General features: G+C 37.5%; 1 protein-coding gene across 1 annotated transcript; it reads right to left on the reverse strand.

The window, feature by feature from the left end:
• Nucleotides 1-3,273: 3,273 nt before the first annotated feature.
• LOC133325381 (protein rolling stone) lies at nucleotides 3,274-13,083 on the reverse strand. The gene is made up of 4 exons (XM_061534153.1): nucleotides 12,982-13,083; nucleotides 4,758-5,109; nucleotides 3,541-3,724; nucleotides 3,274-3,465 (listed from the first exon to the last, which is right to left on the reverse strand). Exons 1-4 carry the CDS (start codon nucleotides 13,081-13,083, stop codon nucleotides 3,276-3,278), a joined length of 828 nt encoding a protein of 275 aa, XP_061390137.1. The 3' UTR covers nucleotides 3,274-3,275.
• Between the last annotated feature and the right edge of the window lie 1,629 nt (nucleotides 13,084-14,712).

Genomic DNA, 14,712 nt, shown 5'->3' on the forward strand with positions numbered 1-14,712 from the left:
TGATAACATGATTCTTGATTCGGAAGCCATAGCAGAAAAAATAAAGAAAAGAAACGAGCCAGCATCGTCGGATTGCAAGTTCAGAATTTTTTTCTTTTCTACTTCTTCTCTGTCGCATAAACACATGAGAAAGTCAAAGCCAAAGCAAAAACAACAACAATAACACCAGCAACGCAGCGGCAACAGCACGAAACCCCAGCTTGCTGAGGAGAACGATAGCGCCACTAAAGTCAATGTGTCAGAAACAGTACTCAGCCATTAAAGTGGTTGAAGTTGACATGGAGGAGAAGGAGACTTTTAATTTAAGTGACCTTAGGCTAGAGGTCAAAAGGTAGGCTAATGTGGGGATCGGAAGTCATAATATAGGTCTTCACATAGAAGACCATTTTTTCGAAAAATTTCTCAGCATGATTTTATTTAAATTTATTTTTTGAAAAGACTATCACCACTTAAAACCTTAAAAACCAACTTCTGATCGCCTATAAAGACCACCTTATGTTTTTTTCTCTTATAGAGACACTCTTTTGGTCGCCTAAAATTATAGTCAGTTACAGTCGTTAACGAAACCTTCTTCTGGTGACATATGAAACCCATATCTGGTCCCTTACAATACCCTATAGATACTCTTCAATATAAAGATAGTCTTCCGATAACTTATAAGGTGTGCATTACGATGCCATACAAATACTCCCTCCTCAAAATGATTCCCATCTCATCGTCTATAAATCATTCATTCTAATCGCGCCTAAATACCCCATTATTATTGCCTATAAACACTACCTGTCGCTTATACATACTCCCTTCTGCTCGGCTATACATCCCTACTGGTCTCTTCTATAGTCGCCTTTAATTACCCTTTTTCTGGTCGCCTGTAGAGCCTACCTTTAGATCGGATTTATATACTCTATTGGTCGCCAATAAATACTCCTTTTTCAGACACCTACAAAGAATCTCACCTGGTTGCCTTCAACTCACTTTTTATTATTTCGATCTGCCTAAGAAGTTTGTCATCTTAGGAAAACACCCACTGGGATAAAGGTAATATAATGGCTGCTGAATCTTCTTATGCTCTGAGGATTTTTTTCCATATAAAAAATTGCAGGCCTCTAATGAATATTTTGTATAGAAAAATCAGATACCTTAGCTGATCTGAGGAAAGTGTGTCTGCAATAAAATCTGCTCCGCTCTCTGAGAATTTTTTCTATAGAAAAAAGCTGTCTATGAGGATTTTTTTACACAAAAAAACCAAATTAAGGCCTCTAAGGATTTCTTCATAAATAAATCAGCTTAGAACTCTGACGTTTTTTTTTCATAAAGAAATGGTCTGTCCATCCGTTTGAGTATTTTTCTACAGAAAAAGTCTTTACAGTCCACTGAGGATTTTTTCCATAGAATACAATCTATTCAGGCAACTGCAAATGTTTTCCACAGAAAACAGAATCTGCTCAGGCCTCGAAGACATATTTGTATCTATAGAAAAATATCGTCTTAGGCTTCAGATTTTTTTATACGACAAGAATTTTCTCACCCTACTCACCTCATTGCGTTTTCTTTCCTATAGAAAAAAGTCTCCTCAGACCACCACCCCTTTTTTATATAGAAAAAAGACTCCTCAACGCACCAACGATTTTTTTTATAGAAAAAAGGCTCCTCAGAGCCGAACTATGCAAGACTGGTGGTCAGATGCTAGTAAGGAGCATGGATCAGCTGATTAGTACAATTTGGCTAGAGGAATGCATGCCCAATGATTGGAACCTCAGCATCCTGTGTCCCGTGCACAAAAAAAGAAGACAAGACGATATGTGCCAACTATAAGCCTTCTTCCCATCGCATATAAAGTGCTATTCAGCGTACTATGTGAACGACTGAATACAATGGTCAATGACATTATTGAACCATACCAATGTGGCTTCAGACCTGGCAAATCCACCATCGACAAGATTTTCACTCTGCGCCAAATCCTGGAAAAAAACCCACCTATTCGTCGACTCTAAAGCCGTCGACAGCCCTATCCGTTCAGAGGTGTTTAAAGCCATGTCTACATTTGCCATTCCTGCAAAACTAATTCGGCTATGCAGGATAACCCACTGGGTATTTTTTTCTACAGAAAGTAAGAATCCTCAGACCTTAGACTATTTTTTCTATAGAAAAATAGTCTCCTTGGCTTATTAAGCTCAGCTTATTAAGGGTTTTTTTCTATAGCAGAAAAACCTCCTCAGCTTACTGAGGATTTTTTTTCTCTAGAAAAAAGTTTCCTCAGACTCCCGAGGAATTGTGTTCTATAGAAAAAAAAAGACTCCCCAGCGCACTGATTAGTCTGCTCAGGACACGGAGGAATTTTTTTCTATAGAAAAAAATCTGCCCAGGTCACGGAGGATTTTTTTCTATAGAAAAAAAATCTGCTCAGGACATGGAGGATTTTTTTCTATAGAAAAAAAATCTGCTCAGGACATGGAGGATTTTTTTTTTCTATCTGCTCAGGACACGGAGGAGTTTTTTCTATAGAAAAAAGTTTCTTCAGTCTCCTGAGGAATTGTTTTCTATAGAAAAAAGTCTCCTGAGGCCTCTGAGGATATTTTCATCATACCTCTAAGGATTTTTTATTCTACAGAAAATAATTATTTATTTTAAAATTAATATCAAATATGTTTTTATATTTATTTATTTTTTATTTCGTATATAAGGAACACAAATAGGATATTTATTTTTTTCTCTATTTCTTTACAACAACTACAACTAGAGTTTAAACCTATTTTTTACATGCAATTCGTTATATATATAGAAAAATTATTATAATACTTATTGGACAAAATAATTGTAGACCTGAATAAAATAAAATTCGCTTATAACGAACATCGATGATTTATACAAAAATCTTGAAATATTCGATTTTTTTTGAGGTCCTCATGACCCGATCTTACTGTAATTTATTAAAAAAAAAAACTTATTTTTAAACTTTCTTTGGAGGGAATTTAGCCTTAAATATTCAAATATGATTTTTTTTAAGTCCGCAAAAAAATCTTCAGACTCTTCACTTATACGTATTTATGTATGTAGATGTGTCTTTTATAAAAAATCTAAACATGAGAATGTGTTGGTAATACTTTTTTTTAAATACTTTCTTATAAAAGAACTCCCGAATATTAAAAAAATATTGAAATATTTTAAAAAAATATGAAATAAAAAAATCGACCAAATTAAGGTCGAACTTCTACTCGAAGGATAACCGAGGATCCCTATGAAAATGTTGATACTTAGAAAAATAGACTCCCCTCTTAAATCAATCCCACACAGTGGGGTGACCACACAGCACTCAATGAACGATGCAGAAATCGCTTAAATTTATACAGGACATAAAGGAGCAGACAATAAATGCAGTAGAGAGCAAAAACTTCGGCAAATGTGATTATGCCACGGCTAGGCACTGTCCAATCCAGCAGAGGATAGATATAATGGTTACCATAGCTGGAAGAAGAAGAGGAAGAAAATCAAAACCGATTAGAAATAATGAAAATGTGTCACCTAAGTGGGAATGCTTACTCATCGGTTCCGCCACAAAAGAAATAGACCACAGTGAATAGACAAAAAACGATGGGCAGCAACATGGCATAGATGGCGTGCAGAAGGCGCACGGGAAATGCTACAACAAGAAAATCCACCAACATAAAGACGGAATTCATGCAATGCGTTACAAAACTCATGACGGGAAAGCGATTGGGTTTGTCTGCAAATGGGAAGAAGAAGAAAAAATTAGAATGAGAAAATTTAATTTTTTTAAAGATCGGTTCAGACATCTGAGGATTTTTTTTCTATAGAAAATCTGCTCAGGCCCCTAGGAAATTTTTTCAATAGAAAAACATCTGCTGCTCAAAAATTTGTTTTCTATAGAAAAAAATCTGCTCAGTCACATGAGGATTTTTTTTTAGAAAAAAATCTGCTTAGGCCTCTGAGGAATTTTTTTCTATGGAAAAAAATCTGCTCAGGTCACTGAGTAATATTTTTCTATACAAAAAAATTTGCTCAGGTCACTGAGGAATATTTTTCTATACAAAAAATCTGCTCAGGTCACTGAGGAATATTTTTATATACAAAAAATCTGTTCCGGCCACTGAGGAATTTTTTCTATAGAAAAAAAAAACTGCTCAGGCGACTGAGGAATTTTTTCTATAGAAAAAAATCTGCTCAGGCCACTGAGGAATTTTTTTCTATAGAAAAAAATCTTCTCAGGCCACTGAGGATTTTTTTTCGATAGGAAAAAATCTGCTCAAGCCACTGAGGATTTTTTTTGATAGAAAAAAATCTGCTCAGGCCACTGAGGATTTTTTTTTGATAGAAAAAATCTGCTCAGGCCACTGAGGAATTTTTTTCAATAGAAAAAAATCTTCTCAAGCCACTGTGGAATTTTTTTCTGTAGAAAAAATTCTGCTCAGGCCACTGAGGAATTTTTTTCTATAGAAAAAAATCTCAGGCCGCTGAGAAATTTTTTTCTATAAAAAAATCTGCTCAGGCCCCTGAGGAACTTTTTTTCTATAGAAAAAAAAATCTACTCAGGCCCCTGAGGAAAAAAATTGCTCAGGCCCCTGAGAAACTTTTTTCTGTAGAAAAAATCAGATCAGGTCCCTGAGAATTTCTTTTCTATAGAAAAAAACTCAGATCAAGCCCCTGAGGATTTTTTTTCTATAGAAAAAAATATCTCCTCAGGCTCCTGAATCCTCCTAAGTTAATCCAGAAAAATATTGCCTATGGCCTCAACTTACTCATCTTCCCGTGTAAAAATGTCCAATAGATTGTCGTGATAATTAACGCCAACGGCAATGAAATATCATGCAGCAGCCAATAGAATTTTATCAATGTCGGTGTCTTCCTAAGTTGACTAACTTCGTAGGCCGATGAGCGGACAGCATCTATATCGAAATACCATTGTGTAGCCAAAACGGCAGCTATCAACTGGGTGGCCGTGCACAGCATAATACCCCAATTTGTTAGGAAAATAAAATATTTGCCTTCGGAAAATTGCAAAACGAGACATGACAGAAATACTCCGAGGAAAAATCCAGCCCATATCCATCGATACAACAGAAAGAGGAAACTGCGTTCGCCGGTTTGCCACTAAAATGAAAAGGAAAGAAACGAAACAAAAACGGGGGAGATTAGTTAATGTAGGAAAATTGGGAGAGTACACAAAGATTAGATGATAAGGAGAGGAGAGTAGAGATTATAGAGGAGAAGACGATAGTCCTTATAGTCGAGAAAAATCACGCCTCTTGAAAAAATATTTTTAAAAAATCCACGCCTCTTGGTATAGACCCTGAAAAAATATTTTTAAAAAATCCACGCCTCTTGGTATAGACCCTGAAAAAATATTTTTAAAAAATCCACGCCTCTTGGTATAGACCCTGAAAAAATATTTTTAAAAAATCCACGCCTCTTGGTATAGACCCTGAAAAAATATTTTTAAAAAATCCACGCCTCTTGGTATAGACCCTGAAAAAATATTTTTAAAAAATCCACGCCTCTTGGTATAGACCCTGAAAAAATATTTTTAAAAAATCCACGCCTCTTGGTATAGACCCTGAAAAAATATTTTTAAAAAATCCACGCCTCTTGGTATAGACCCTGAAAAAATATTTTTAAAAAATCCACGCCTCTTAATATAGACCCTGAAAAAATATTTTTAAAAAATCCACGCCTCTTGGTATAGACCCTGAAAAAATATTTTTAAAAAAAATCCACGCCTCTTGGTATAGACCCTGAAAAAATATTTTTAAAAAAAATCCACGCCTCTTGGTATAGACCCTGAAAAAATATCCACGCCTTGGTATAGACCCTGAAAAAATATCCACGCCTTGGTATAGACCCTGAAAAAATATCTTTAAAAAATCCACGCCTCTTGGTATAGACCCTGTAAAAATATCCACGCCTTGGTATAGACCCTGAAAAAATATCTTTAAAAAATCCACGCCTCTTGGTATAGACCCTGTAAAAATATCCACGCCTTGGTATAGAGCCTGACAAAATATTTTTAAAAAATCCACGCCTCTTGGTGTTGGTCCCTGAAAAAATATCCACGCCTTGGTATAGACCCTGAAAAAATATCCACGCCTTGGTATAGACCCTGAAAAAATATCCACGCCTTAGTATAGACCCTGAAAAAATATCCACGCCTTGGTATAGACCCTGAAAAAATATCCACGCCTTTGTATAGACCCTGAAAAAATATCCCAACCTTGGTATAGATCCTGAAAAAATATCCACGCCTTGGTATAGACCCTGAAAAAATATTTAAAAAAAAACTACGCCTTGTGTTACTGTGAGTATGGGTGTCAGTATGCCTATTTGTTGTAGAACATTCCCACATCGACGTGCTAAGTCATCCATTCGATTACGATTATTTTATTTTTATACGTCACCAAAAATTATCATCGAAGTGAACTTGAGTTTTGGTTGGTTTGTTGGACCATCCATCCACCACCATAGCAGATCATTAAATTATCTGCTCAAAAATTAATTATAATCAAGTGAGTGTAGGTAACCCCATCTCTCAGCGTACCCCCAACGCAGCACAATTGTTTGGCACACTTTCCCAGGCATACATCTGTCAGTGGTCATATGTGTGGATGGGTGTTGTTTGTGTGTAAGTTTGTCATCATCAATTTTTGGTGTCAACTTGAACTTGGTTGTAAATGGCAGCATGTGCTTCAGATATTTTTTTGCACACAAGTAAAATAGTATATAAGAGTGGGTCGGAATGGTAGATTTTCAAAAGATGGAATTTATTTTTAAAGAATGGCATCATAGAGGAACTGTTATCCGGTTAGACTATAAATGGAACCCTTCTAAAAATTCAGGCACATGTAGGTGGTCATCTGCGGGTCCTCTCTGACCTCATATTAAGAATTTTAGAGGTTAAAAAATACTTCCCAATTTTATGCCGAACGAAATAAATGCCAGTCAATAACCTCTTCATGTGTTTGTGTAGGTCAGTTACCCATTGCGAAAGGGTGTGCTAGTTGGCCCCATGCCAGAAAAAAATTCTTTTTTTCTAACACCTCCACCCTAATGTACATCATTTGTAATGATTATAGATTATCTATGTATGTGTGTGTACCACCGCCACTACAAAAACAATTTTGAAAATTAAAAGCGCACAGTTCCTCTATTGTTTTTTCTCTTGGCATTTTGAGATATTCCGCCGAATGTCGTATAGGCGTAGTTTATGGTCAATCTGTTGAGACGCCAAACAAATTGCAAAAAAAAAAGAAGCCGCCGAATAAAAACAAATTAAATTAAGTCGGATATTGTGACACATCGATCAAAGGAATTTGCGTTAGGAATTATTGACAGAAAATGTAGTTAAAAAATTATCGTAGAGGGGAGAGGGAGGAGGGGAAATATTAAGTGCGGTAGCACGCGAACATTTTGGCAATCGCCAAAATACTTCCTGATATGATTCATCCTCATTTTTTAAAAATATTTTTTCAGGGACCGACATAAGGCGTGGATTTTTTAAAAATATTTTTTTTTGTATCCGTACAAGGCGTTGGATTTTTTAAAAATATTTTTGTTGGTATCCGTACACGGCGTTGAATTTTTTTAAAAATATTTTTTTAGGCAAGATGTTTGTGTGACGTAGGGGATGATAGATACCAAGCAACGGCTCTGATTGGCTTTAACATGGCGAAGTCGAGGCTTATCTTGGTCCTTCCAACCTCTTTCATCTCAATTGTGGAAACTGACCACCTGTGGTGCCACCTGGGGTAGCTATTTTCATCACCCGATGAAATAGTGAGCTAATATGTGCCGCGAGTTCACCCATAAGAACTATAAAAAAATGGGTTGAGGCGTCGGGTTAGTTACCCACTCTCGGAAAACCCAACCTACTATGAAAAAGCAAAGAAAAAGAAAACCAAACCCACCTAATGTTGACGACCCCCGCAAACGTATAAAGGACCACGATCTACGAATCTGCACTTGGAATGTGCGCACGTTGTACAGAACAGGCGTTCGCTTTGGCGGATGAACTTAAAAAGTACAAAGCCAATATTATTGCCTTACATTAAATGCGATGGAAAGGGACCGGCGTAAGTAAATCAGATGATTACGCCCTGTATTATAGCTGCCATGAAACGAGTCATGAATTTGGCTGCGGATTTATGGTTAACAGGAAAATAAAAGACCTCGTCTCCAGATTCTCTCCAGTAGATGAGCGAATTGCTATAATCCGTATAAAAGCGAAATTTCTCTACATCAATCTCACTTGCGCCCATGCTCCGACTGAAGATAAAGATGAACAGACCAAAGACATATTTTACGAGCGCCTAGAAACAGCATATGACCGTTGCCCTGGCCATGATATTAAAATTCTGCTAGGAAATTTTAATGCAAAAATCGGAAGAGAAAATATCTATGGCCCCGCCGTCGGAAAATTTAGCCTCCAGGAAGAAACATCAGATAACGGCATGACGTTGATTGACTTCGCGGCAAGCTAAAAACATGGTAGTTAGCAGCACCAGATTCAAGCATCTCGATATACACAAGGCCACTTGGATTTCTCCCGATCGAACAAAGGGAAATCAAATCGATCATGTTGTGATAGACGGAAGGGATTCATCCAGACGCCCGATTGATCCGTGGAGCGAATATCGATTCGGAACATTACCTTGTGGCAGCCAAGGTACGCACCCGTCTTAATGTTGCAGCAAAGGTGCAATCTTACACAACACGGAAACTCGACGTCGAAAAGCTGCAAACACAACAGGTAGCCGAGGCCTACTCCGCTGAACTTACCCAACTGCTGGACGAAAGCACCCCTTGTCCCGATAATAATATAGAAGCACAGTGGCCCACACCCTACAAACTGCAGCAAAAGCAACAATTGGGTACCAAAGACCACCATCAACAAATCAGTGGTACGATCAGGAGTGACGTAATGCTACTGATATGAAAAACGCAGCGTATAGGGAGTAACCTTGCGGACAGTAGCAATACGTAATGTGATGGAGAACTATCCGGAGGAAAGGAGAGAGGAGAAACGTGTTCTCAGAAAAAGAAGAAAGAACAACAAAAACATGAGCGTGAGCACATCGAGATGTACAGGAGTCAGAATGAAGTCCGGAAATTCTACAAACGGGTAAAATACCAAACCGAAGGTTTTGGTTCAGGCACATCCTCCTGTAGAGATGAAGAAGGAAACCTGGTGACAGATACAGACAGCGTGCTGAGGATCTGGAAGGAGCATTTTGAAAAACTTCTGGTATTAAATAGTAGCGGTGAAGAGGATACACCAGAACCAATAATAGATGACGGTATAGAGTGAATACCACCTAGCCAAGATGAGGTCAGAATAGCAATCAATCGGCTGAAGAATAATAAAGCAGCAGGAGCTGATGGGTTACCAGCCGAACTATTCAAGACTGGTGGTCAGATGCTGGTAAGGAGCATGCATCATGTGTGGAAACTCAGCATCCTGTGTCCCGTGCACAAAAAAGGAGACAAGACGATTTGTGCCAACTATAGAGGAATAAGTCTCCTTCCCATCGCATATAAAGTGCTATCCAGCGTACTGTGTGAACGACTGAAACAAATGGCTTCAGACCTGGCAAATCCGCCATTGACCAGACTTTCACTCTGCGCCTAATCCTGGAAAAGACCCCGAAAAACACATCGACACATTCCACTTATTCGTCTACTATAAAGCCGCATTCGACACCCTATCCGTTCACAGGTGTTTAAAGCCATGTCTGCGTTTGGCATTCCTGCAAAATTAATACGGCTATGCAGGATAACATTAAGTGGCACAAGATCAGCAGTTAAAGTCGGAAAGGATCTCTCGGAGCCCTTCAATACCGAACGAGGATTCAGACAAGGTGACAGTTTGTCGTATGACATTTTTAACATTCTGCTGGAAAAGGTCATACGAGACGCAAAGGTGAACAGAAATTACACTCTGTACACCAAACAACACATGTTACTCGCCTACTCCGATGACATAATGGAACGAACACGGAGAGCGGTAACAGCCACCATTGAACAAATTGAGAAGGAGTCTGCCAAAGTGGGTCTGGCAGTAAACGGCGAGAAGACCAAGCTGATGGTATCAACGCGCAAGTAGACTCGGACTAACTGTGGAACTTGAGAACTACAGCTTCGAGGTAGTCAAAGATTTTATATACCTTGGTACCGCCATAAACAAAACGGATGATGGCCAACCGATGCTACTATGGTCTAAGTAAGCAACTCATAAACAAGGCCACCTCCCGCCAGACCAAACTCACACTCTACAAGACGCTGATACTACCCGTGCTGTTATATAGATCTGAAGCATGGGTACTTACGCAAGCAGATGAGGCAGCTATTGGAGTGTTTGAGAGAAAAATTCTGAAATGATCTATGATGACGGGTGAATATCGCCGTCGAATGAACCACGAGTTGTACCAGCTATTCTCGGATATCGACATTGTTAGACGTATTGAGCTGCAGCGACTACGTTGGCTTAGTCATGTTGTGAGAATGGATGAAGTGCCCCTGCCCAGAAGGCATATAAAAGCGAACCAGCTGATGGTTCACGCAGAAGGGGAAGACCACGAATAAGATGGAAAGATCAAGTGGAAGACAACATTGCCGAATACGATCTTTCAAATGGGAAAAACTGCGCAAAAGACCGGCTCGGCTTATGGAACGAAAGTTCTGTCACAAGCCAGCTAAGTAAGTAATATAAGGTGAGATTTTTAAAAAGTATTTCTTTAAGGTCCTTTACAGGGCGTGGATTTTTAAAAATGTTGTTTAGGGACCAACAAAAGGCGTGGATTTTGTAAAAATATTTAATAGGCGTGGATGTTTTAAAAAATATTTTTTTCAAGAACACGAAAAAACTTCCTCATTTAGATGAGGAAGAAAAAATTACCTTCCGGCCCTGAAACAGAAAAACTATTATCTTGTCATTGAAGATATTCAAAACGAAATTCTCACAACAATTTGAATACCACGAACAAAAAGAGAGCACCACGCACACACACTCATGCCCATATTAAAATCAGTGGTGTAGGTACGGCCGATCAAGCCTCCAATTTTTATTAAATTATCAATTACAATATTTGTTTCTTCTTCTTCTTTTTTTTCTTCTGGGAAATTATCCAAATGAAATGCATTTAATTGATTTTCCCTGGTTTTACACACAAAAACAAACAACAACAACAACAACAATGTCAGCTGGTGTCGAAAGCGGTGACACCATCCCATCAACGTCATGGATCTTTCTTTTTTTCGTTAACTGATTGAAAAAGTCAAATGTCAAAATACAACAAAAACACATCAAATGGTTCTCAGCAAATAGGAAAATTACAATTAATCGATCGTCATTATTGATCGATGATAACAATAGCAACAACAACAAAAACCAGGGCTATGAATGGGTGTCGAATTTTTATTACAAACCTCTCTTAAATATCAAAGCGAACTTAGTTATATCGGTTTTTTTAAAAAAAAGTCACGCCGATTGGTAGCCCTTGAAAAAATATTCTTTAAAAAATCCACGCCGATTGGTAGCCCTTGAAAAAATATTCTTTAAAAAATCCACGCCGATTGGTAGCCCTTGAAAAAATATTCTTTAAAAAATCCACGCCGATTGGTAGCCCTTGAAAAAATATTCTTTAAAAAATCCACGCCGATTGGTAGCCCTTGAAAAAATATTCTTTAAAAAATCCACGCCTTGGTGATGGTGGGACCTTGAAAAAATATTCTTTAAAAAATCCACGCCTTGGTGATGGTGGGACCTTGAAAAAATATTCTTTAAAAAATCCACGCCTTGGTGATGGTGGGACCTTGAAAAAATATTCTTTAAAAAATCCACGCCTTGGTGATGGTGGGACCTTGAAAAAATATTCTTTAAAAAATCCACGCCTTGGTGATGGTGGGACCTTGAAAAAATATTCTTTAAAAAATCCACGCCTTTGTGATGGTGGGACCTTGAAAAAATATTCTTTTTTTTAAATCCACGCCTTGCTGATGGTGGGACCTTGAAAAAATATTCTTTAAAAAATCCACGCCTTGGTGATGGTGGGACCTTGAAAAAATATTCTTTAAAAAATCCACGCCTTGGTAATGGTGGGACCTTGAAAAAATATTCTATAAAAAATCCACGCCTTGGTAATGGTGGGACCTTGAAAAAATATTCTTTAAAAAATCCACGCCTTGGTGATGGTGGGATGTTGAAAAAATATTCTTTAAAAAATCCACGCCTTGGTGATGGTGGGACGTTGAAAAAATATTCTTTAAAAAATCCACGCCTTGGTGATGGTGGGATGTTGAAAAAATTTTTCTTTAAAAAATCCACGCCTTGGTGATGGTGGGACCTTGAAAAAATATTCTTTAAAAAATCCACGCCTTGGTGATGGTGGGACGTTGAAAAAATATTCTTTAAAAAATCCACGCCTTGGTGATGGTGGGACGTTGAAAAAATATTCTTTAAAAAATCCACGCCTTGGTGATGGTGAGACGTTGAAAAAATATTCTTTAAAAAATCCACGCCTTGGTGATGGTGGGACGTTGAAAAAATATTCTTTAAAAAATCCACGCCTTGGTGATGGTGGGACCTTGAAAAAATATTCTTTAAAAAATCCACGCCTTGGTGATGGTGGGACCTTGAAAAAATATTCTTTAAAAAATCCACGCCTTGGTGAAAAAAATATTCTTTAAAAAATCCATTCCTTGTGTTGGTCCCTAAAATTTAATTTTATAGAATTTATTTCTCATTACACCCTAATACATCTATCTCATATTCAAGAATGCATGAACAGAAAAAAAAATATTAAAAATAAATCATTCGTCCCTTTTTATTTGTATACATATTTTTAAATATATTTTTTGCCCGATATGACAAACACAGCCATTTCAATATTACGTTGTGCAATCAATTTTTCTTAAATTTCCTAGATCCACTATTTTTTTCTCTCTTAAATTTCAAAACATTGATTTGATCCATACCTGTGATCGATAGAACTCATCCAGCTGATCATATTTGAAACCGAAATTTTTCAAGCGAAATTCACTCCAGAAACCATTCGAACATTTGTTGGTTAATTGCATATTCGAATGAAATATTTCCGGTATTCCAATGGGGGAGACGACGTGACTTGCTCGTGATGAAATTTGTTGTTTTGCTTTTATTTTTCACTTTGAAATATTTTTTTTTAATTTTTTGTTTATTTTTTTTTCTTTCACAATTTTTTTTTACAACCGCAACGAATAGATTTTATTGTCCACTAAGCGTTAATTCTCACGAGTTTTCAAACCAAAAAAAACCATTGCGTAGTGTTTCGATGTTACGCGTGTCTCTCACGTAATTTAAAACTAAAGAATCCTACAATGTTGTCTTCGTCGTTGTCGTAATTTTTGTGATCTCTTGCCAAAAAGAACAGAACGAAAAATAAAATTGTTCAAGAGTGGTGGTAGCAGAAAGAAAGCCAAACCCGATATAATTTTGTTGGCGGTAGCTGGCGAACCGATCTGTTTAGTTTGGCTATCTTTGACGGAATGAGAATTATTATGTTTGAATAAACATATTTTATATGAAAGTGATCAATTGAAGGCGGTGACGGCGGTGGACACTGCCATCCGCACCACCTCACCCCTCGCAAATGCACCACCACCCCTACTCATTCATATAAAACAAACGTTGAACAGAACAGAACTCTACACCACGGTTTTGTGAGCTATTCGAAAGCAGAACAAATGTGTCAAATATCATTGACTAATTCAATTAATAAAAAACACAAAAAGTTCGAAGAAAACACCACCAAACCAGGGGAGAGTTTTAGCGCAAAAAAAAAACTAAACTACACATTCATGGTTATGGCCATAGACCATATACCCAGTTGGGCATGGAACTAATTTGAAAATAAAATCCTCGCCTTGTAAAAGACCCTTAAAAAATATCTTTAAAAAAATGCACGCCTTGTAAAAGACCCTTAAAAAAGATTTTAATAAAAACACACGCCTTGTAAAAGACCCTTAAAAAAGATTTTAATAAAAACACACGCCTTGTAAAAGACCCTTAAAAATATTTTAAAAAAATCCACGCCTTGGTATAGACCTTAAAAACTATTTTTAAAAAATCCACGATCCTAAAAAATATTTAAAAAAAAATCCACACCCTTTAAAAGTCCCATAAAAAATATTTTTAAAAAATCCTTCTTCTTAGCTGGCTTTTGACAGAACTTTCGTTGCATAAGCCGGGCTTAAAAAAGATTTCTAGGCGCGTCGGTCGTGGCCTTCCCCTTCTGCGGGAACTATCAGCTGGTTCGCTTTTATATGCCTTCTAGGCCGGGTCATCTTCATCCATTCTTGACCTAGCCAACGTAGTCGCTGCAGCTCAATACGTCTAACAATGTCGATGTCCGAGAATAGCTGGTACAACTCATGGATCATTCGATGGCGATATTCACCGTCAACGCTGATCGGCCCATAGATCTTTCGGAGAATTTTCCTCTCAAACACTCCAAGAGCTGCCTCATTTGTCTGCGCAAGTACCAATGCTTCAAATCCGTATAACAGCACGGGTAGTATCAGCGTCTTGTAGAGTGTGAGTTTTGTCTGGCAGGAGGTGGCCTTGTTTTTGAGTTGCTTACTCAGACCATAGCAGCATCTGGTGGCCATCACTATCCTTCCCCGAATTTCAAAACTGATATCATTCGTTTTATTTATCAGATCATCATA

Source organism: Musca vetustissima, unplaced genomic scaffold (genome assembly GCF_032173495.1).
Source record: "Musca vetustissima isolate MV318-11 ecotype Yass unplaced genomic scaffold, APGP_CSIRO_Mvet_v1 utg1286, whole genome shotgun sequence".
NCBI lineage: Eukaryota > Metazoa > Arthropoda > Insecta > Diptera > Muscidae > Musca > Musca vetustissima.